The sequence below is a fragment of the Myotis yumanensis genome, unplaced genomic scaffold, assembly GCF_028538775.1.
Source record: "Myotis yumanensis isolate MYYU_CA2020_CCGP unplaced genomic scaffold, mMyoYum1.0.hap1 SCAF_11, whole genome shotgun sequence".
NCBI lineage: Eukaryota > Metazoa > Chordata > Mammalia > Chiroptera > Vespertilionidae > Myotis > Myotis yumanensis.
The window spans coordinates 225,283-248,088 of NW_027223762.1; the positions used below are offsets into that span (position 1 = coordinate 225,283).

Genomic DNA, 22,806 nt, shown 5'->3' on the forward strand with positions numbered 1-22,806 from the left:
GCCTGTGCTCTGGGGCCCTTCCCTCTACCTCCCGTTTCTACCAGGACAGATGGTGATGCAGCCAGGACGCCCTCCTCTGATCGCAGTTACAAGCGGCACAGGCCCGCCACCCCCTGCCTACTGTTCTGCTTCCTGTCAGAGCCGGTAGACAGGGAATCACGGGGAGGGAGAGGGCAGGACCCTGTGCAGCCACTCTCTCCCCTGATGAAACCCTGGGACCAGGAAAGGCCCGAAGTCCCAGGAACCTTAGTCCCTCCGCTCAGGGCAGATTCCAGGGGGTGAACATCGCATCTGGTCCCTGGTCACCAGCCCCACTCCAGCCGATCACCAGCTTCACTACAAAAGCAAGTGCCGTGTGGAGGCTGAATGTTATGCTAAAAAAATTAAAGACAAAATCCCACAAATGTCTACTAAATATATTTCAGAATTGTGAATCTTTATATTACATGCCAAGTATAAACTGAGTTCTTTTTTTAAATATATCTTTATTGATTTCAGAGAGGGGGGAATCATTGATGGGCTGCCTCCTGCACGCCCCCCACTAGGGATTGAGCCCGAGACCCAGGCCTGTGCCCTGACCGGGAATCGAGCCGTAAAGGAGCAGCAAAGGAGCCCTGTTCTGCTTCGTCCCGGGACAGAGCTGTTCCCAGGGCCGGCCTCGCGGGAAGGGTCCAGGATGCTGAGACGTAGCGTCCTGTCAGGACCTCGCTTCCAGGGTCCCGATCGAGGTACCCGTTTCTGCCTCGGCACTGCTGTCATTTGGGTCAGGTCACCTGGGGGCTGATGGAGGACGCCCGCCCCGCCAGTGACCACTCAGCGACACACGCCTGGGGCCACACCGCGCTGGGAGCGAACCAGGGGACCCGGGAAAGCGGGGACACGTGATGGTGCCCAGGCGTGTGAATCAGTCTGACCGTTTTACACGGAGTTAACACCCGTCACAGACACGCTGGGAACTGCTTAGCTGAGTGCTATCTGTTCAGTGTAACTGGAGGCTCCAGCCCAGGACACAGCCCACGGGTGTTTGTTTTGAACACAGGGGAGAGTGTGTTCTACAGCGTGGGTGGCTGCTGTGTTCGTTTTTATTTCAAATCCGCTAGTTTGTGACGTGAGTGACACTGTTCTGAAGGGGCACCGGCTGTCAATCACCCAGGCGCTCAGCGGCTGGCGGCACTGCAGGGGCCTTATCCCCCGGGAGCGTGTGGAGAGGGGCTGAGACGTGTGGACACTTAGTTCATACCAGGGGCTGGTGAGGCCCCGAGTGTCCGGTCTGTGCAGGGCCACTGTGCTGACCTCCAAGGCCCTGAAGACCCCGGGGCCTCAGCTGTGGCCGTGGCCTCACTACTCTCTGCCGGTGGAGAAAGCCGGGCAGCGGTCCATGAAGGAGAACCCCTGGCCCAACGCCGGTGCCTGCGTCCCACCAGCATTGCACTGTAGCGACAGGGACTTTCAACTCGCGCTGCGGCTGGACCAGCTCCCAGCTGGCTACGTGACTCCCCCGAGAGCCGGCTCCAGAAAGGCCCAGCTCCGTCCTCCACATGGGGCTTCGTGCCGGAGCCTCGTGACCCACCTGTCACTGCGTGTCCAGTCACTGCGACCGAGATAACACCCTGGATGCTATGACTTGTGGGGGATTATTATCACACATCGTAATCCTGCAGGAACCCAGGTCACATAACCGGCCGGCAAAGACAACCTGAGCATAATTAGCTGCAGACAAAACAGTGTCGTGATGAAAACCATCTTTACAAACGACGGTGGCTGCTGGGACGGGCCTGCCACGCCAGCACTTAGTTCTCAAGACGGCGACGGGGCAGCTCCAAGAACGCTGCGGCCGCTGGGCCACTACTCCTCCTTCCTCCTCGTCCTCCTCTCCTTCACCTTCTGCTGCAGGGCCTTGAGGTCGGCCATCACAGTCAGCGTCTTCCGGACCCACATGATCTGAAAGCAGGAGTTTGGAGAGCGTTCACACTGGGCACATGTACAGAGGGAAAGCGAGGACGCAGCAGTCGTAACTACGCACCACAATGATCATGGCGTTGAGGAGCAACGGCGCCGAAAACACCAGTGAAATGAACATCCCCCTCGAATCGAAATACTGGTATTTCGAAAATGACCTGTTTCAAGAAAAATTTAAAAATCACTTGGCGTAGCGAAACAATGTTTTAAATGACATTCTCTACTTAGTGTGAGGCTTCTGGAGGTCTCAGGTCACGAAGGCAGAACCCACCCCCGATAACAGCACCGGCCCTCGGGTCCTACATGGTCAGACCCTGACGTCCGGTGGAGGCGGAGCTGAGGCCCCGACACTGGACATGGTGGTCCCGGGAGCGGGGACAGGCTGCAGCGTGCTCTCCACTCGGCCCACGCGCACCAACGCCATCAGGCCACTTCCTTACTCTGCCGCTAACATCACTTTCAACAGCCCCTGACCTCTCTCTCCCTCGAGGTCATGGCCAGCATCACCCAGTTTTCAGCTGGCACTGCCAGTAGGAATGTGTGAGGAGCGCTTCTCAGCCTAACCCTGTCCGAGCGGAGGCTGCTGTGCTGCATGCAGGTGCTCGTTCCAAAAAGCAGAAGCCGGACAGCGACCTGCCCGACCGGGCTCACCTCCAGTTCATGGCGGCCACTTCATTGATGTACTCAGCACAATAGACCAGGGTGACTGCAAGAGAAACCGTGTTAGAAGCTGCGTGGCTGACCAGGAGTCACTGTGGAAACATCCCCTACAGACGCATGCTCAGTGTAAACGCAAGACAGCAAGAGTTCGAGGAGAAATGGGATTTCTCCTTTAGATGTAACGTCAGAGAACAATTATAACACTAAAACGTCAGGACACCCTTAACCGAAAGGAAACCAGGTCCACACACGTCAGTCTCCACGTCGCAGTGAAACCATGCAGAGCTGTTCAGCAACACGCAGCCCCAAGAATCCAGTCTTCTGCCCGAAAACCAAGAGCCACCACGCTGGCTATTTGCCCCGTTACCTACATGCCCCAGGCACAGGTCAGGCCAACGGGACGCTGGGCAGCGGGGCCTAGAACCTTGGAGCCCAGACCTCGCGATTCCGCCAACAGGGGCCGCCCTGTGAGCAGCAGCACTGGGGGCCAAGCCAGGGCAGCAGGAACCCCAGCCGCAGGGACGGTGATTTGTGCACGTGTCCTTCCCAGTTCGCACCCTCCCTGCCAGAGCGAGCAGCACGGCGCTCCGCCCATGGGGAAAAGCTTGTAAAGAATCAGCATCTCACTAACCCTGACTCGTCTTGTGCAACTGGTACCGACCCCTCCCTGGTAAGGCAGGTGCTCGGTAGATTCCTTTCAAATACAATATCCACAAAATTACGTTACCTCTGGAATTCCCGAGAGGGAAATCAGGGTGAGCCCTGAGACTAAGAGTAGAGCCTCAGACAGAAGGGCTGGGCCCCGGGAACACGCTACATGCTGAGAACACGCAAGGCACATCACGCAGCTCTGTCCATTGCACTCACCGAGGCACAGGAAGTGCCCGACCTGCAGTTCGTATCGCCGGGAGGACACACAGGTGAGCAGCAGGCAGAGCGCGTGGAAGACGACCAGGCCGAGGAGCCAGGGCTCCGTCCAGTCTATCTGCTGTGGACACACCGTCGGACACTCGTCAACATCAACTCCCTCGGGGGCCAGGCCTCAGGTCTCCAGGGTCAGTGGGGAGTCAGTGACCCCTCACTCCTGAGTACTTACTTCTGGGGCTACTGAGCAAGGCGTCCAGAGAGGCCCCCGACCCCGGGCCTCACAGAAGTGGGGGAGGAGAGGGAAGGGAAGGAGGGAACCAGGACCCCTCCATGGCTACCATGGCCCCGGGGCTGGAGAGGAATTCAGGGTCTAATGCTGGGGAAAGAGGCGGACCCTGGGGTTTGTGAAGCTGTCACACTGTGAGAGGAGTGGACCCTAAGGGTCACTGTCCCAGGAGGGAGGAGGAAGTCAGTGGCTTGTTCAGGAGATGCACTTGGTTACGCCCCCTCAAGACCCCTAATTCAAGCCCCTAAACCAGGACTTAAGGCCTTGAGAAATCCGAGCCACCCCTAGGGCAAGACTTGCTTTTCCTTCTGCCCTGCCCCAGCCTGCAAACAGTGCTGCGAGCCCAGGTCTGCGCAACCTCACGGTGGGCAGGTCCTCACCCCACGGCCAGATGCCCGCCTGTGCTCGGATCCACGCCCTGCCCCAACCCGGCTGCAGACCAGGCCCCCGGGACTGGGTCCGGAGCCTTCAGGCCTCGTGCGGCCGCCCTCCCGCACGCCGGCCCGCAGGACCATGCAGCCGGGCTGGTAAGCTGGCTGCGAGCTATGTCCACCCACTCGCGTCCGAGGGTCCAGACTACGGCCCGCGGGCCGGATCCGGCCCGTATGAAATGAATAAAACTAAAAAAAAAAAAAAACCGTACCCTTTTATGTAATGATGTTTACTTTGAATTTATATTAGTTCACACAAACACTCCATCCATGCTTTTGTTCCGGCCTCCGGTCCAGTTTAAGAACCCATTGTGGCCCTCGAGTCAAAAAGTTTGCCCACCCCTAGGTCCAGAGCGAGGGACACCGGGAGGGCGGGCACCACACTTCCGGGAGGCAGGGAGGGGGGAGAGCAGCACCGCGCCCCTCCGCCCACGCCCCCCACAAGCCCCGCCCTCACTGTCTAGGCCCCGCCCACACTGCTCAGGCCCCCGCCCACACTGCTCAGGCCCCGCCCCGGACGCTCCACCAACACCGTCCCCCACACGCTCAGGCCCCGCCCCCAACGCCATGGGGACGTTGCGAAGTTCGGGCAGCTCCAACCGCCGGCACCGAACTGGCCAAGTTACCGTGATGACGGCGGGAATGCTGTCGGGGAAGGAGGTGACTGAGAAGGCGGACGGCATCGTGCCCGGAAACACCGCCCTCGCCGCCGCCGTCAGGCTGAGCCCGCCCGACTACCGGTAGGTGTGCCTCTCGCGTCGCCCCTCCCGGGGTCTCGTGTGTCGCGAGACCTGAAGGGGGCGGGCGTCCCCTGTGAACGCGGTCCGAGCGCACATCTCGCGGTATCTCGCGGTGGTGACGTGAGCACAGAGGTGCCCGCAGGGCCCGCGGAGCGTCACCGTCTGTCCCGAGCGCCCTCCCAGCAGGACACGGGCGGGGGCGCCCGCCGGGCAGCGCGCAGAGCCGGTCGGAGTCGCGGTGCCGCCAGGGCGGGGACTGCGGTTCTCGGCGGGGGCTGCGGAGCGCGGCGCCGCTGCAGAGGCGGCCTGTGCTGGCCTGACGGTGCCTCCGTCCCGGTCTGTGCGCGCGGCCCGTCCTCCCTCCCACCGAGCGCAGCGCTCGGAGCCGCGGGCCGCCCGGTGCCCGGTGTGGCGTCCAGGGCCTGCGAGTTCATGGTCTTTTCCTGGGAGAAACGGAGGCGGCCGGGCTGCCCGCTCCGGCCCTGGTCCAGCCCCCTCTCCCGCCCACACGCAGACATGCGGGTCCGACAGCCAGGCCCCGTGTCCCCTCGTTGGACTTTACGGGATGGCGGCGGTGACCCCCACCCCACCCCCGGGGCCCTGAGTGACAGCGAGCGGAGAAATGCCCAGACCCCGGCAGGTGGGAAGCTTCCTGCAAGTTACTGTTTGTCACATGCTTCCCAGCCAGGCGTGAGATCACACACTCACACACACACTCACACACACACCTGTGCACAGGCGGTGCCCCTCAGCCAGGCGTGAGATCACACACTCACACACACTCACTCACACACACACCTGTGCACAGGTGGTGCCCCTCAGCCAGGGCGTAGAAATCGCACACTCACACACACACTCACATACACACCTGTGCACAGGCGGTGCCCCTCAGCCAGGCGTGAGATCACACACTCACACACACACCTGTGCACAGGCGGTGCCTCTCAGCCAGGGCGTAGAGATCGCACACTCACACACACACTCACATACACACCTGTGCACAGGCGGTGCCCCTCAGCCAGGCGTGAGATCACACACTCACACACACACTCACACACACACTCACACACACACTCACACACACCTGTGCACAGGTGGTGCCTCTCAGCCAGGGCGTAGAGATCGCACACTCACACACACACGCACTCACACACACACACTCACACACACTCACACGCACTCACACACACACTCACACACACTCACACACACCTGTGCACAGGTGGTGCCTCCCCATCCGCTCCCACCCGCAGCGGCCACAGCACCCTCACCGGCACGTGCGCAGCCCGGTCTGTTAAAGTCTCTGCAGCGGAGCCCGGTGCAGGGGCGGCTACCCGGGAGACGGGCCGGTGCCATTGGAAGCAGCTGCTGCTGAGGGCGCCGAGCGGCTGACGGGCAGAAAGCGCTGCTGGGGTTTGGAAAGGAGCGCTCCCGCCGGGAAAGGTCTCGCTGTCCTCGTGTGGTTGCAGCGGGTTTGTCCCGCCGCGGAACTCACCGCGCGGATGCGTATTGGCAATCACTCCAGTTTCTTACAAAGAAATGAACGGCAAGGCCCCCAATACGCTCCGTGAGCGACTGTGGATTCCGTGGGCGCTGGCTCTGGAGCGCGCCGCCAGGGGGCGCTGGTCGCCCGTCGGCTGCAGGATGGGTTCGTGCTGCTGTGGGGGTTTTTGTTTTTTAATTTTTCTTAATTTATTTTCTGTAGCCTGCAGTCTTTTTAAAATATATATGTATATATTTATTTATTTATTGTTGAAAGTTTTACATGTCTCCTTTTCCCCCCATTGACCTCTCCCCGCCGCCCCCCAGCACATGCCCCCTCCCCACTAGTGTCTGTGTCCATTAGTTATGCGTGTATGTACGCACGTCCCTTGGCTCATCTCTTACTCCCCGCCTCCCTTCCCTCTGAGGTTTGACAGCCTGTTCCATGCTTCTCTGTCTCTGGATCTATTTTTGTTCATCAGTTTATGTTGTTCATTATATCCCACAAATGAGTGAGGTCATGTGATATTTATCTTTCCCGGACTGGCTTATCTCGCTTAGCATAATGCTCCCCAGGTCCCTCCTTGCTGTTGCAAATGGTGAAATTTCTTTCTTTTTTACAGCAGCGTAGTATTCTATTGTGTGGATGTACCAGAGTTTTTAACCCACTCATCTGCTGATGGCACTTAGGCTGTTCCCAAATCTTAGCTATGTAAATTGTGCTGCTGTGAACATAGGAGAGCCTTGATTGTATGATACAACCTGAGTGACCTGTATTTGCAAGAAGTTTTGTCAGCATCGGACACCAAGTATTAGAATAATGACACAGAGAATGGGAAGAGCAAGAATAACTTTTTTTTCAGAAATGCTGGGTGCTCAATGCGCCGCCCTTGAACTCCAGTGGACGGGAAGGTTCAGGTTCCCAGTTATTGAAAACGAATCTGTTAAGTATCCTGTTCGCACATCTGTCTTTAAAAACATGAACATCTGTAGCTACCGTCACAGCTTAAATAGTTGAAAAATGGCCCTGTATGTTGACGCCCTATGAACCTCTCCTGGCTGTTCATTTTTACTTGAATGTTTGGGGTCTAGACTCATTTTCTTATTAGTCACTCTCCGTGACATCATTGAATTTGCATAGTCACGTAATCATTTCAGTTAAGAAAGAGAACTTCGTGCTTCTATTTAGAAAAGTGTTATCAAAGAAAGTTGTTTAAGACCCAGTATATTTCTAGTCATAAATATATTTTTTTTCTGATGTAAAAAATACAGCACATTCTTTGTAATGGCTGCTTGTGTGAATAATGGGAATTTGGCCAGATTTAAATGTCTCTTGTTCGGTATAGGAATGTCTTTCCCCCCTTGGGTGGCTGTTCCCTGTTCCACATGCTGCTGAGTTAAGGGAGCCCATACGCCCGTGTGCCTGGCCATCTGCATTCCCGTGGTGGAGCCCACTGGTGGAGAGCCGTCCCTGCAGTGTGTCCTGCGTGTATGTTGGATTTGTACTCAGCGCATTTTCTGATTTTGACTAAGCTGCTTCCTTGGAAGGGGCTGGAAGCATTGAAGGGCCTGAGGCAGGGGTGTGCTGTCCTGGTGAGGGCGTGCCAGGCCGTTCTCCGGGTGTGGTTGTAGGAGACACTCCCTGGTCTCTTAGGCGACGTGCAGTCCGTTGGTCTTACACTTTGGGGACACGTTTCTCGTCCTTGCTGACTCATCTTCGATTTCAGTGGTGGGATTTCTGGTGAGGTCTGTGACATCACAAGCAATACTCCCTTGTTTTAAAATGGAGAACAGCCCTATCTGGTTTGACTCAGTGGATAGAGTGTCGGCCTACAGACCAAAGGGTCCCGGGTTCGATTCCGATCACGGACACATACCTTGGTTGCAGGCTCCTCCCAGCCCGGGTCCTGGTCGGGGCTTGTGCAGGAGGCAACCAATCGATGTGTTTCTCTCACATCGATGTTTCTCTCTGTCTTTCCAGCTCTCTTCCACTCCTTCTAAATCAGTGGGAAAATATCCTCGGGGGAGAATTTAAAAAAATAAAAATAAAAAAATAAAGTGGGGCGTGATCTGATCTTATCAGGAGATTCGTTCTCTAGTGAACATTTTAACGAGATCCAAGTTAAAGGTGTGCTTATTTATTGAAAATACCAACGGTGAAGCTGCCTCATTTCCCAACAGCCTGTGTGTCTGTGTAAATACGTAAAGATAGATGTGGCTTTTAAACTTCAACTTTTATTCAGTTCCACTTCCCAGGATGTCCCATGAGACACACTTGGAGGGAGGCTAAGGTGAGGGCGGCCTAAGAATATTCCAGTGAAGAAACACATTCCATGAGCTACACATGAAGACAGTTAGCTGCTCTGTAACGGGTGGGAGGAGGAGATGCTGAGCTGAGTGAGACGAAGAAATGAACACGTTTGCGTCCAGTTCCCTTAGGGCGAAGTGGGCGTATTGGCCCCTGTCCTGGGGTCTGTCCCTCCCAGGTTGTGCCCGGAGCTCTGAGCACCTGGTCACCGCCGCCACCTGCTTCCACCGCCAGCCTCCACCCCGTGCCCAGACCACAGACCTGCCTGGCCCACTCGCAAGCCCCCCTCCTCCTCTCCTCCCTCCCCGGGACCTCGGGAGCACACGGAGCTTCTGGGGTACGTTCTCCTCTGTCCACACCTTGTAGCCAGGTGTCCTCCCTCCTCTGTGGTCTACATCGTTCCCTGCCCCCCATCCGCCCAGACCCCCCGCTGGGCCTTGGCCACGCGGCTCAGACCCCCGCGTCTGCCTCCTGCTTGGCCGATGAGCTCCCATTTCCCAAACCAGCATCGCAGCCTCCATCCTGAAACCGGGTTTTCTCCCGTGTTCATATGTCAGGATACCAGCATCACCCACACGCTTATGCCACCACCCAGGTCATGGCTGCGTCAAACTCCCGACGCACGGGCATTCCTTCCGCTTGCTGGGCCTTTGCATGTGCTGCTCCCTCTGCCTCCACGTCCACCCAGCCCTCACCTCCGCCCCACAGCCGAGCCAGCTCCTTTCCAGTCCCTGTCACAGCCCAGCCCCTCCCTGGCAGCTGTTCACCCCTCGCCTGCTGCGGAACCCGGCGCTGTCCTGGACACCGTGGCTTAGATCTGGGCTAGTCCCTGGACTCGTCTCGGTCAGCGCTGCCTGTGAGCGAGTGGGACTCACTCCCTTTCTTTCAGAAGCTGAGACTGAGTCAGTTACATGCCTGGCACCTACAGGGTGTCCCCCCAAAATGTGCACACGCTTTTTCCTGATAACTTAATGGCTGTTTCTTTCTTTTCAGATTTAGACCATTGGAATGAATACTTATTCTAAGTGTGGATGCGTTTTGGGGACACCCTGTACATACCAGTTGAATCAATAAATATTTATCTGAATGGAAGGTATGCATTCTGTGACTAAGAGGGAGAAAGTCCCTTTTTTGGCTTTTCTACTGAGAATTTTATATTGACGATTAGCTATTTTGGGTTTGGATAAAATAGTATCTTTATATTTTTATAACAGGTACATTTCAATATCCATTTTACAAATCAACATAACTGTTCATGGTAAAACATAATTTTGTCCTGTGGAATATTATTATCCTTAATGATTCAGGTAATTATATTTCCTGTTGAATATTATTATCCTTCATGATTTCAGATAATTATACTTCAGCAAATGGCTCCATCCGTTTGAATTTTCACACTATAATTACCTTCCTTGCTCACTATATGAAATTACCCCTCAGACCTTCACCGGGGGCGTTGAGACCCGGGTGAGCTAGGCAACAGGTTCGCTGGGAGGGTGAGCACAGCCTCACGTGGTTCTGACGAAGGAAATTCGCATCTGGTTTGAGTCCTGAAGTTGTCTGTCCCTGTGACAGGAGAGAAACCCCGGACTCTGCCTGTGGGTGGGAACGCTGGGGGACCCGCTGCCTGGGAGGGGCCTGGGTTCCTCGGCCCCGAGGCTTTCCCTGGAGCTGGGGACCTTCTGGTGCTAAAATCGCGTCCTTGGTCCTGAATGTGCACACACAGGCGTGTCTGAGCTCCTGCTGGGAACTGGACGAGACGGGAGCCCCGGCTGGAGGCCCAGGCCGGAGGCCCAGGAGCTGCGTGTGGGATCTCGTCCTCCCAGAGGAAGCCGCCAGGACCCACAGCTGTTTTCACTTGAACCGGTTGGGCCCAGAACAGTTTCGTTGCTAACGTCTCTTCACACGTTTCTCCTGGGAGGAGCCCATTGTTTTGCCACTAAGAATGTGTTCTCTTTGTTTTTATTTATTTTGGTTAATTCTCCTCTGAGGATATTTTTCCATTGATTTTCAGGGAGAGTGGAAGGGAGGGGGAAAGACAAAGAGAAACATTGATGTGAGAGAAACATCGATTGGTTGCCTCCTGTACGTGCCCGACCAGGGCCCGGCCGACGCTCCATCCACAAGCCAAACCGGCAGGGCTGCTCTCCTCTTTCCAGGTAGTTCCCTGTCACGAAACTGCAAGAAGAGGAGCAGATCAGTCCCAGGTCACGCCAGTGTGCTACCGTGACTTTCCTCGGAAAGATCGTAACTCTAATATCACACGTGTAAGTCTCTGTCCACTGGATGCCCACGGAGTGCTGCCCCTTTAACAAAGTCACTGCTGACGATTACACAGAGACAGTAATTGCATTGAAATTATATTCGATTACATCGCTGAAAGTACCGTGTCACTTTGGGGTTAAGAATTAAGTCGATATGTCATTACTCGGAATTTCTAACACATCCTTTAACATCAGCTCATTTTGTAATCTTGGAGTCCGTGGAGGCATCTGCGATTTTCATGGAGCTTGTAGATTTAAGTGAAAAGCTTGCAAGTACAGACTAGTCAGATTAGCCTCGTTTTTATTTAGCGTAGACGCTTAACCGCATGTTACTGCGTCCAATGTGTTGGACCGAGTTTCCAATTCAGCTCAGTCTGAGGTTCCCCTTATGGGTGAGCAGATGCGTGGAGACGATGTGCATAGTAAGCACCAGGACAGAAGAAACAGCATCTGGTGACGAGTAATCCCGGGAGATGTTTGCCGCCTACAGATCTGCGAGGAAGGCGTGACCATAGGACACGTGTTTCTGAGTCGTCGGGACTCTGCCAAAATGGGGAAAAACAACATATTTTGGATGCTAATCCCCCGTTTTCATCCTGCGTTTCCTAATTAAATCGAAGACAAAAAGAAGGTCTGGTTTATCACCCACTTTAGCAGGAACACAATTCCTGCAAAGCTCACTCCTCTACCAGCAGTCGATCCGACGTGGGAGCCCGCAGGAGCCGTCAGGTGAAGTGCGACGAGGGGCGGACCTGGTATTACTGTCTTGTAGTAAATAGAAGTAAGTGATGTGGTGAAACCTTGTGTTAGTGTGTGACATCACACAAAAATACTTCGTTTTTCACCCTGACCGGTTTGGCTCAGTGGATAGAGCGTCGGCCTGCGGACTCAAGGGTCCCAGGTTCGATTCCGGTCAAGGGCATGTACCTTGGTTGCGGGCACGTCCCCAGAAGGAGATGTGCAGGAGGCGGCTGATCGATGTTTCTCTCCCATCGATGTTTCTAACTCTCTATCTCTCTCCCCTCCTCTCTGTAAAAAATCAATAAAATATATTTTAAAAAATACTTCGTTTTTCTCAAAAGGCTTCTGGATGAGATACTGAGGGATAGAACGTCACCGACCAGACCCGCGTCCCGCTGACGCACTCCACGCCTGAGCGCCTCTCGGCCCCTGGCTTTCTAAGCACCAGTCAGCCCCGGCAGGAGCACGGTTTCCGGTGTGTGTGTGTGTGTGTGTGTGTGTGTGTGTGTGTGTGAGTGATTTTCTGTATGACTTTCCCAGGATGAAAGAATTTGTAAAACATGCCACACCATTTAGTCAGGGCACTGACCTCTTTCCCTCAGATTGTCAAATAAAGAACAACAATAGCCATTCTGGTCTGAATGAATCAAAGTCTACCCTTTTCTGTCAGATCAGCCAAAAACATAATTGTTGGTGCGCCGCAGAATTTTAGGGATGAGTGTATGTGCCACGCGGCAAAGGAGGCTGGCCGCTGCGCTCAGGCTTTCAGGGCTGAAGATGGCATCTGGGGCCTTCCTGCCGGTCAGATTCCGATGTCCCCAGGCTGCTCGTCGAACGTGAGTTTTATCAGGTGCTGTCTGATCTCCTGCGGCTCAGCTTTCCACGCCCAGAGAGTTTGCATCTGACTAGGACGCGTGGCCCTGGGCCCGGCTCCTGAACAAGTGCCAGTAGCTGTGTCCCCCAGTGACGGCCAGACGCAGGCACCTTCCGTGTCCTGTCCGGTTCCCTGTGTCCAGTGTCCTTCACCCCTCACCCCTTTTCTACCCACCAGAGCCACACACGCGCTCACATGGGCACACACCAACACACGCACACACCAACACACGCACATGCAGACCCACACGTCACATGCATGTGCAGACACCCACATCCCCAGTGGGACCCTTGGCTCCTCACTGAGCCACCAGCTCTGAACCCGAATTGCTGTCTTTCCATGGATTTGGCAGTCACTCGCCTGTGTGGGCGGAGCCCTGAGTAAAACCCAAGCTCCTCCTTCCCTTGACTTTTCTTTGTAAATTCGCACACGTTTACCACATACGGTTTTATGGTTGAAAACATCCTCCTTTTGAGAAGATGTCTTACGTCTATTTTATATATAACACTCCCGTCTACATTTCAAGGGCTTCTGTGGACAGCTCTGACACGAATGGGGTAAAGTGAATTCTATTTTTATTTTTTTTAAATATATTTTTATTTATTTCAGAGAGGAAGGGAGAGGGATAGAGAGAGAGAAACATCAATGATGAGAGAGAATCATGGATTGGCTGCCTTCTGCATGCCCCTCACTGGGGATTGAGCCCACAACCCAGGCATGTGCCCTTGACTGGAATTGAACCCAGGACCCTTCAGTCCGCAGGCTGCCCCTCTATCCACTGAGCTACACCAGCCAGGGCTAGAAGATGTATTTGTACTGTGGCAGCGACCAAATAGAAAATGCGAAAATGCTGAGTTAGGTTGGCTCGTGGGTGGGGGGGGAGGTGGGGCAGGGGGGTAAGGGTGTATATTTTCTTGGTGCCCAGTAGTAAATGTAGACCACAGTAAGACTTAAGAGGTCCCCATCCCCCCACCTCGGGGCACCCTGGGGTGTGCTGAAGCCCAGTGGTGTCCAGGCGTCCGCCCCCTGGGAGAACACGCCGCCTCCTCCCCCGAGGACCTCATTGCTGTGTGACGCCCGGTCACGCCTTCATGTTATAACTTATCTGCCCAGAAACTCGCATTAAAGTCTTCAGACCCCAGGCTCTTATCAACCCAGAAGGAGAAGTTTCCAACTTGAACGTGGCAACACCGAGCGTGAGGAGCCTGGGAGAGCAGTGCCGGGTTGGCCCGGGCTGTTCCGATGCAGCACGGCAGAGCCGTCCGCTCACACGGGCGCACACAGAACCGGTCGCGGTGGTTGGCCAATGTCAACAAACGCCTCCTGACTTCGTGGATGGGAAGAGACGCCGAGCGTGACTTTGCAAAAAGGTCAAGTAGAAACCCGTGTGTTCCTCATTTCATTGGAAACGCCCAGAAGGAGTTTCTCCAGGGGAAGCCTGGTTTACCCCCTGGTTCTCTGAGACAGCTGCCTACTATCGGACTGGAACACAGTCAGGTCCATCATTGTGTCCTACACGGCGCTCTGTCTGTGTTCCCGTGGCCCGCCTCCTTGTTCCCGTGCCCACTTCCACCTGTTCATGTGGCCACGCCCACACAGTCACATGACCACTCCCTCCTGCTGGCACAGCCACACCCCGTGTTCACATGACCATGTTAATGTAAAAACATACAAACCTGTAAAGAATTTTTGTGCGTTTATTTGATCCAAACTGTGGACAATCACCAGGAAGCAGGATCTCAATGGATTGGGATAATGCTCCGGAGAATGGTGGTTTTTCACCTATTTTTATAAATTACAATCACAGGAGGAGATGTGATTTACCTGAAATCCATGGGTGACAGATTAGGGAGGCGGGGGAAAGCAAAGGGAATTGGGGGGAACCTCTGGGATTGCATAAAGAGTAAAATGATAGACACACACTTCTTTTAGGTGGACGCAGGATAGTTAACAGTCAACAATGAACTCAATAACAGTGAGGAGATCTGTGGTCTCGCAGAGCCAGGGCCTGTGCCCTGAGGAGTCTGGAAAAAGAAAAATTACTTTGACCTCCCAAGGATATTGTCGATGCGAAAAGACAACAGGCTCAGTTAAGGTTGGATTGACCTTTGTCGCGGGAGATGCCGACCTCGGATGTGACAACACACCGTGATTGCTTTTAGGTAAAGTTTTAATTTCAGACCATCCTATGTGGTGACTTTAGGTCTCCGAGTTTGCAAAACCACCACACAGGCCTCCCCTGAGCTGTCAGGTTAGGATGTGGCCCCTTTGCGTCCACACAGCGTTCAGGTGACACCCCGGCTGGATTAGGACGGACTGTCTGTAAGCAGTTGGTAGAGTGGATGGCAGTGGAGAGCAGGCCTCACCTGGGGGAAAGCAGACAACTTCTCTGACACTGACCATGTCATGTAGAAACCGAAGTCACTTCTGTGTAAACTCACACAGGGTCACAGCTTCTTCACTCAGGCCGGCAGCGTCTCAGCCCGGGCCTGCGGACGCTGTGGGGGCCCGGCCGGTGAGTCCTCTTTCCTCCCGACCTCGGGCTGCTCCCAGGCCTCGCACACTCGTTTGCTCTGTCTTGCCCAGGATTTATAGTTGTTTTAAGTTGTTTTCTGTCGGCCTGTCTATTATTTTTCTTTTTCATGCCCCCTCCCTCCCCTTCGGTAGCCATCAGCTCCACATCCATGAGCCTGCTTCTGTTTTGTTGCTTCATCGTTGTCTTGTGTTTTGTTTTTTAGATTCAACGTATAAGGGAAACCATATGGCACTTGGCCGGGTCCACCCGTGTTATTGAAAATGGTAAGATGCCATTCTTCTTTGTTGCTGTGTAATATCCCGTTGTACGTAAGTACCACTTCTTTGTCCGCTCACTATCGATGGACACCGAGGTTGCTTCCATATCTTGGCTGTCGCAGATGATGCTGCAGTGAACATAGGGGTGCACATGCCTTTTCTTTGGATACATACCCAGCAGTGGAATGACTTAGTCTATGGCACCTCCGTACTGCTCTCCACCGGGCTGCGCCGGGCACTCCCACCAGCAGAGCACGAGGGCTCCCTTTTCTCCACATCCTCGCCGGCACTTGCTGTTTGTTGGTTTATTGACGGCGGCCGTTCCGATCTCGCTGTGGTTCTAGTTGGCAGCTCTCTGGCGACTAGTGCCGTTGAGCAATTTTTCATGTGTCTCGGCATCTGTGTGTCCTCGTCGGTGAGCGTCTCTTCAGATGCTCAGCCCGTCTTTATGAAATGCCGATAAAAGAGGACGAGTCACTTTCCTAAAGCTGCTGACCCTAGGTGGTCAGCGCCAAAGACATTAAATTCAAATACGAATTTACTGGGCAGGGGGAGGAGGTGGAAGAGGGTGTAGGGGGGATAAATGGTGATTTAAAAAGTAAAATAAGGAAAAAGTGTGTAGTTTACCTTTTGTTTTAAAGAAGAATTTGCTGAGCAGGAATCCTGAGCCAGGGCCTGGGTGTGGGACCTCAGGGCTGTGAGTTAAGCCCTGACCTGCACACAATTAGGAGCCGATGACCAGCGTCCTATCAAGTACCACAGCGCCTCTCGGAGTGCAGACTGCAGACCGTGCTCCGGAAGCAGCCAAATGTGGACAAATCTGTGCTCACTCACCTGGGCCCCTGGCTTCTTGGAAGAAACGGAATGTTCTGGAACACGGTGGTGGTCTTAAGAAAAGGGTAGGTTGTTGTTTTGTTTTCTCATTTTGCAAGTAGATCAAACCAGCACAGAGCGTCACGGGTACTTGGCTTCAGTGAGCCTGTGAGTGGCTCTCACGACGGGAAGCCTCTGGAAGCTTCCAGCGTGTCTGACCGACTGCGTGGATGTAGGAGGTGTTGGCTCCGTGTGGCTCTTCGCTGTGCTCCTCTAGTCACCCATCCACGGGCCTGTCACCCCCAGGAATGGACACACCCCCCCCCCCCCCCGGAGGCTTTGCCACCCCAGCACCCACTGGGTGATGTTCTAGACCAGGGGTGGGCAAACTTTTTGACTCGAGGGCCACAGTGGGTTCTTAAACTGGACCGGAGGGCCGGAACAAAAGCATGGATGGAGTGTTTGTGTGAACTAATATAAATCCAAAGTAAACATCATTACATAAAAGGGTACGGTCTTTTTTTTTTTTTAGTTTTATTCATTTCAGACGGCCAGATCCGGCCCGCGGGCCGTAGTTTGCCCATGGCTGTATCTAGACCGACTCACTGTAAACAAGTTTCAGCCACCAAACCCACCGGCAGACAGTGGCGTTGTGTTAACTGAGAAACACTCAAACCTTAAAGAATTTGTGTGCGTTTATTTGAGCCAAACTGTCCACAGTCGCCAGGAAGCAGGTTTCACCTTGTTTTATAAATTACAACCGAGGAGATTTAAGTCGGTTCCGTGAAATCCACGGGTGTAGATTCGGGAGAACCTCTGGGAGTGGGTGAAGAGTGAAGGATAGACACGTCTTGTAACTTGGGTGGGTGCCTGATGGGTCACAGTCAACAATTAACTCAGTAACAATGAGGGGCTTTGTGCTGTGAAGGGGGAAGAAGGAAAATTACTTTGTCTTTGCAAAGGCATGTTAATCAGGCATGTTATCTCAGATGCAAAAAGACAACAGGCCTAGTGAAGGTGAGGATTAACCCTTATGGGGAAAATACTGCCTTAGGACATGACTATCCACCAGAAACTGCTTGTAGTTAAAAAAAAAAGTTTTCCTCTCAGACCCCCTTCGTGGTGACTATAGTCTCTGGGTTTGCAAGGCCGCCACGAGGCCTCCCTGAGCTGGTCAGGTCAGCATGTGGCCCCTTCCGTCCACGTGGGCACATATTCTAGTGGGGAATGGCCTTGACCTGCGGGTGGGACCTGCAGGGAACAGGACCGGCACGTGTGCCATTAAATCTACTTCGAGTCAGGCCCACAGAGCAGCTCCATTCAGTGCACGGCTGTGCTGTCTCGGCCACATTCAGGAACGTGAGAGAGAAGGCGAGTTCGCCCCGTGCTGGTCAAGCAGGCTTCCCCCACCTGTAACTCGAGCGTTTACTGTAAACACAATATGTCCAGCACGGCCAGTGCTCAGTACATCGCCACTGAATTGAATCAATAGGAATGCACAGGTTGGCTCCTTTTTAAAATATATATATATATATATTTTTTTTTCCATTGATTTCAGAGAGGAAGGGAGAGGGAGAGATAGAAACATCAATAATGAGAATCACTAATCGTCTGCCTCCTGCACGCCCCCTACTGGCGATCGAGCCTGCAACCCAGGCCTGTGCCCTTGCCCGGAATCAAGCCCAGGCCCCCTCAGTCCGCAGGCCGATGCTCTATCCACTGAGCCAAACCAGCTAGGGCAATTCCTTTCCTAATTGTTCATGACGGAGTAGTACAGGCACTGCCTAAGGGGGCCCCTAATAGGCGGTCACTTCGGGTAACTCCCCCGGCCGCTGGTGGAGGAATTTTGGGACCATGTTGGTCCAGGGACAACCTATGAACAAAACACTCCAGACGGCAAATGCTGGTCACCGCCGAGGAGAAAGACAGCTACACAACTTCCGTGTCCGCCCGGCGAGGTGAGCTGTCCCTGCCGTGGCCACCTGGCCCAGCCGGGACCCACCTTCATGTTTATTTCCGTCCTTCTTACGGTAGCCAACCCTCTTATGGTTAGAAAACTTATCTTTGAAATGTTATTAAACATTGGTGGGGGTTGGGGGCCCACTGGCTCACAGAAAACGCACGGAGCTGTAACCAGCAATTACTTAAAAATCAAAAATATCTGCCACTGTCCTGTGCATGTGGCTTAGAAGCTCTATTATGATGTGAGAACCCCTCCAAGCTGAGCAAGGAGAATGTCATTTCCTTCCCATCTTGGGGAGACTGCTGTGGACTCACTGCAGGTGAGTTTATTCAGTTAATTTTATCTGAGAATTGAATGAGCCCCACATAGAGCTTTCTTCATGTCTTGGCAAATCAATCATTAATGACTAAGCCTAAAGGAGATATTTTTAAAATGCCTTTTATCTTTTACCAAAAAAAAAAAAAAAAAAGTAAATAGATGGCTTTCTAATCATGCGGCCTTGTGGGGGGAAAATTCAAGCTTTAGAAGCATCGTGTAGGGTGCCCTGCAGGGAGCCAAGGTGTCCTGTCAGCAGTGTTCTCTCTCCCTTTCTTTAGCCCTCCCTCCCTCCATCCATCCATCCACCCACCCATCTATCCATCTATCTGTCCATCCATCCATAATCCACCATCCAGTCACCCACTCACCCACCCATCCGTCCACTCATCTATCCACTCACCCATCCATCCGTCCATCCACCCACCCACCTACTCACCCACCCATCTATCCACCCACCCATCCATCCACTCACCCACCCACCCGTTCACTCATCCATCCATCCATCCACCCACCCATCTATTCATCCACCCACCCACCCATCTATCCATCTATCTGTCTATTCATCCATAATCCACCATCCATTCACCCACTCACCCACCATCCATCCACCCATCCATCCATCCATCCACCCATCCACCTACCCATTCATCCACTCACCACCCATCTGTCCATCCATCCACCCACCCACCTACTCACCCACCCATCCATCCACCCACCCATCCATCCACTCACCCATCCACCCATCCACTCATCCATCCATCCATCCATCCATCCACCCATTCATCCATCCACCTACCCATTCATCCACTCACCCACCCATCCATCCATCCTTCCATTCACCCACCCACCCATCTACCCATCCACTTACAAACATTTTTGACTGCTAATATTTGCCAGGCTTTTCTTGGACAGAACAAGAAACAAAACTGACACATCTTGGAGGCTTCCAGCTGCCGTGTCAGCCAGAAGCCTGTCCTCTCCCCATCACTCCCTGCTCACTCTCGCCCCCGATTGTCCTCCTCGTCGTGTCAGACGGTCAGGCACCTGATCCCGGGTTCCCTACGGGGAGGCATATCACCTGCGAGGAAGTGACTGGGGTGCCTGCCTTCCTGAGTACACGGCACCTTCCATAAACTCAGGGAGACCCAGCCTCGTGTTCACACGCTGAAGAGGCTTTCAATGAGCATGTGTGGAACCCAAGACTGAATCTACCTTTCTGAGCCGTGGAAAACATTTCAACTGGATTGTGTTCTAAATTAGGCCTTTGTTTTTAGACTCTTAACTGTCATCACAAAGCCCCAAACTGCCTAGAAAGAGAACATATATTCTCTCAAACTGAAATTTGCTCAAATCAACATTAAATGTACACTTTTTGTTCTGTTTTGTTTCCCTGGGGCCTTTGTCCCATGTCAACTCGGACAAACACGTCCAGAGAGAAGTTCCCGTCAGCACAGGCGTTTCCAACCCCAGGGCCCCACGGACCCAGCAAGGCCAGGGTGGGAAGGTTGGGGGTGGGGGGTGGGAGGTGGGGGAGTGGGGGGGCTGCGGGGGGTGGGGCCGGGCCCGGGCCTTGTGGGGAAGCAGCTGTCAGGCCCGACTGGAAGCTGTGGTATTTGCTCTGAAGGTTGAGAAAAGGCGTGTGACCTGGGCTTTCACACACACCCGAGGGCACCCTGGGCTTTCAGAAGCCCACGCCTGGGCCTGTCACAGACGGACAGCAGACAAGCCTGCTGTGAGCTCCTCAAAAAGCCAACGCATTCTCTTTACTTCCTGTTTCCAACGGCGCTTTCTTTTTAATCTTCCAGCTCGTCCTTGAGACGTGGTCAGACAGCACAGGCGTCTCAGGAAAGTCCTCCGGTGCTTCGTTCCTATCTCACCAAACGCCGGTGTTCTCAGCACACGACACAGGAGCGAGGTCCTCAGATCCCGGAACAAGCCTGGAGCGTAGAGCCCGCCTGAGCAATTCACCTTCCAGAAAGGCAGTTTGCTTTGGTCCGACCCCCAGGTGGCGCCCTGAGGTGAGTTGCCTGAATCTTTATCAGCAAGTGAGCCCTGGCTGGTTTGGTTCAGTGGATAGCGCCTCAGCATGTGGACTGAAGGGTCCCAGGTTCGATTCCAGTCAAGGGCACTACCTCGGTTTCAGGCTCAATCCCCAGTGGGGTTGAGCAGGAGGCAGCTGATCAATGATTCTCATCTTTGACTCTCTCCCTCTCCCTTCCTCTCTGAAATCAATTAAAAAAAAAAAAGAGGCAGCAAATGAATGTGCAGAGTTGGGGCCGGGGCCCCATTATTCCAGTGCTTTCTGCGGCTTCTGCTGATGTTCTGAACCCTCTCGTGAGCGTGCGACCGGCTCGAGGGCCCAGTGGACCGCAGAGGGTGGTCACGGTCCAGCGGCACCGTGCAGGCCCGGCAGTCACAGGACATCCTGCTGCTGCAGGCGGGGCCACCTGACCATGGACCCGTGTCCCGTGTGCGGGGCGTGCTCACAGGGGTGCCACGTGTGTGGTCGGAGGCTGCGTGTGTGCCTGGCTGTGGGCACTTGTCCTGAAGCAACAAGCTACTTACATCAGTGCAGTTACATCACAGCTCTGATGCCAGGATGTCCTCGTGGGTCACAGGCAGGACGCTCCACGTGGTCCCAGAGCAGACACGACAGGGGACTCGTGGGCTGTCACTCACCCCGGCTCAGCGAAGGGGCTGGTGGCAGCCAGCGGGCGGGGCTCAGGGCAGCGGGCGGGGGGCGCGGCTGAGGTGACATGTGCTACTTCCCCAGACACGAGCTCGCGCCTCACTCCCCTCTGCAGACTGGCCCTGGGGATGGTCGTCAGACCACGGGTTCCTGTTTTATTGTTGTTTTTAAAGCAGATATTTTTTAAAATGTATTTTTATTGATTTCAGAGAGGAAAGAAGAGGGAGAGAAAGATAGAAACATCCATGATGAGAGAGATTCATGGATTGGCTGCCTCCTGCACGCCCCACACTGGGGATGGAGCCTGCAACCCGGGCCTGTGCCCTGACCGGAATCCAACCGTGACCTCCTGGTTCATAGGTCATCCTGGTTAGGTTAACGCTCAACCACTGAGCCACCCTGGCCGGACTTAAATTGAGTTTTGATAGGAAAACCTTTGGGTAACATTCCCAGCATCTAACTCAAGTCGAGAAGGGACTCCTGGTGCCTGGTCCCTTCTCCACCCCACCCTCCCCTCCCCACGTGGAGTCTGGCAGCGAGATCTCCAGGACGGAGGCCTGGCTGGGACCTGGGGCCCTGCCCTCCCTCCCTGCCTCCCTGGGGGGCCTTCCTGCGGGTGGTGCCGCAATCCCAAGGCCCAGAACCAGTCCCTCCCGCTCCGGCCCTGCCGGCCACCTGGCTCTCTCCTCCCAAACCTCAGTATTGTCATTTCTAACCCAAACCTCCCACCAGGGTGACCGGTCCCCAGGGGCCCCCACTCCTCACAGAGGGCCAGGATGTCCCTCCATCACGGACCCACTCAGTGTCGGCACCTGGGACCACACGTTCCCGTGACCAGAGCTGGCCCATTAAAAGGTCCAATTACAAGGAAAAAATCCAAGTTTTGATCCTGGCTGGTTTTTCACTGTTTATCAACAGCACAAGTGTAACGCCGCCGGGCGGGTGGGCAGCTCCCTCCAAGCTCGCTGTCCCCTGCGGAGGGACCTTTTCAATGCTGATGGTGACAGTGTTATGCTGCCCACCCTGTGGCTGAGATTGGGGGGCTGCCCAGCCTGTGGTCCGAGATTGGGGGCTGCCCACCCTGTGGCCTGAGACTGGGGGGCTCTGGGTCCTGTTGTAGAATCTCACCTCACCTCTCCCTCCGGGAGGTAGCCTCCTTATGCTCCACTGACTCCTGACAAGAGAGGGAAGGAGAGGAGGAAGCGATTTCATAGGAAACCCGAGATGAGGTGGGAATGGGGCAGATGGCCTTCCCGGCAAACATCACCCCAGGGAGGGAGACTGAGGCTGGACACTGAGGAGGGAACAGCCCGCTTTGCGGGTCCTCGCCTGGTCCCCGGGGCAGCCCCTTCAGCTGGCCGAGCGAGCATCCGAGCCCTTTTTCCATTAGCAGCGACTCAGGAAAGCGCGAGAGGAAGGCCAGGTGCTGTGGCCGACTCAGCTGGTTTCTTCCTCAACAACGTGTTTTCTTTTCCTTCCTCCTGAAGCATGGCCAGAGGCTCCGCCTCTCCGCCCATAGACGCCCGGCAAGGACACCGGCCGGACTCTGGCCGCCCCAGGGACGGCCACTCAGCGCGGCCACTTGAGCGGGCGCCGGAGCGCAGAGCCCGCTATAGGG

General features: G+C 54.6%; 1 protein-coding gene and 1 long non-coding RNA gene across 3 annotated transcripts; one reads left to right on the forward strand and one right to left on the reverse strand.

Annotated features, from left to right (window-relative positions):
* Positions 1-407: 407 nt before the first annotated feature.
* Positions 408-4,968, reverse strand: TMEM18 (transmembrane protein 18). 2 transcript variants are annotated; one of them, XM_070428602.1, is made up of 5 exons: positions 4,830-4,968; positions 3,487-3,604; positions 2,611-2,665; positions 2,024-2,117; positions 408-1,941 (listed from the first exon to the last, which is right to left on the reverse strand). In XM_070428602.1, exons 1-5 carry the CDS (start codon positions 4,884-4,886, stop codon positions 1,846-1,848), a joined length of 420 nt encoding a protein of 139 aa, XP_070284703.1. In that variant the 5' UTR covers positions 4,887-4,968; the 3' UTR covers positions 408-1,845. The 2 variants fall into 2 exon arrangements, with proteins under 2 accessions (XP_070284703.1, XP_070284702.1); XM_070428601.1 differs by having other exon boundaries at positions 3,487-3,607.
* Positions 4,774-22,803, forward strand: LOC139019660 (uncharacterized). The gene is made up of 5 exons (XR_011473129.1): positions 4,774-4,943; positions 15,351-15,411; positions 16,134-16,304; positions 20,305-20,517; positions 22,676-22,803. It is a non-coding gene; the product is annotated as an uncharacterized lncRNA (long non-coding RNA).
* Positions 22,804-22,806: the final 3 nt, after the last annotated feature.

Bases quoted from the DNA above. Each gene is read 5' to 3' on its own strand.
- TMEM18 (XM_070428601.1), bottom strand. From the start codon at position 4,886: ATGCCGTCCGCCTTCTCAGTCACCTCCTTCCCCGACAGCATTCCCGCC. The intron at 3,608-4,829 runs GTAACTTGGCCA...GTGTGTCCACAG, and splicing joins GCATTCCCGCCGTCATCACG to CAGATAGACTGGACGGAGCC. The intron at 2,666-3,486 runs GTGAGTGCAATG...TTTCTCTTGCAG, and splicing joins CGGGCACTTCCTGTGCCTCG to TCACCCTGGTCTATTGTGCT.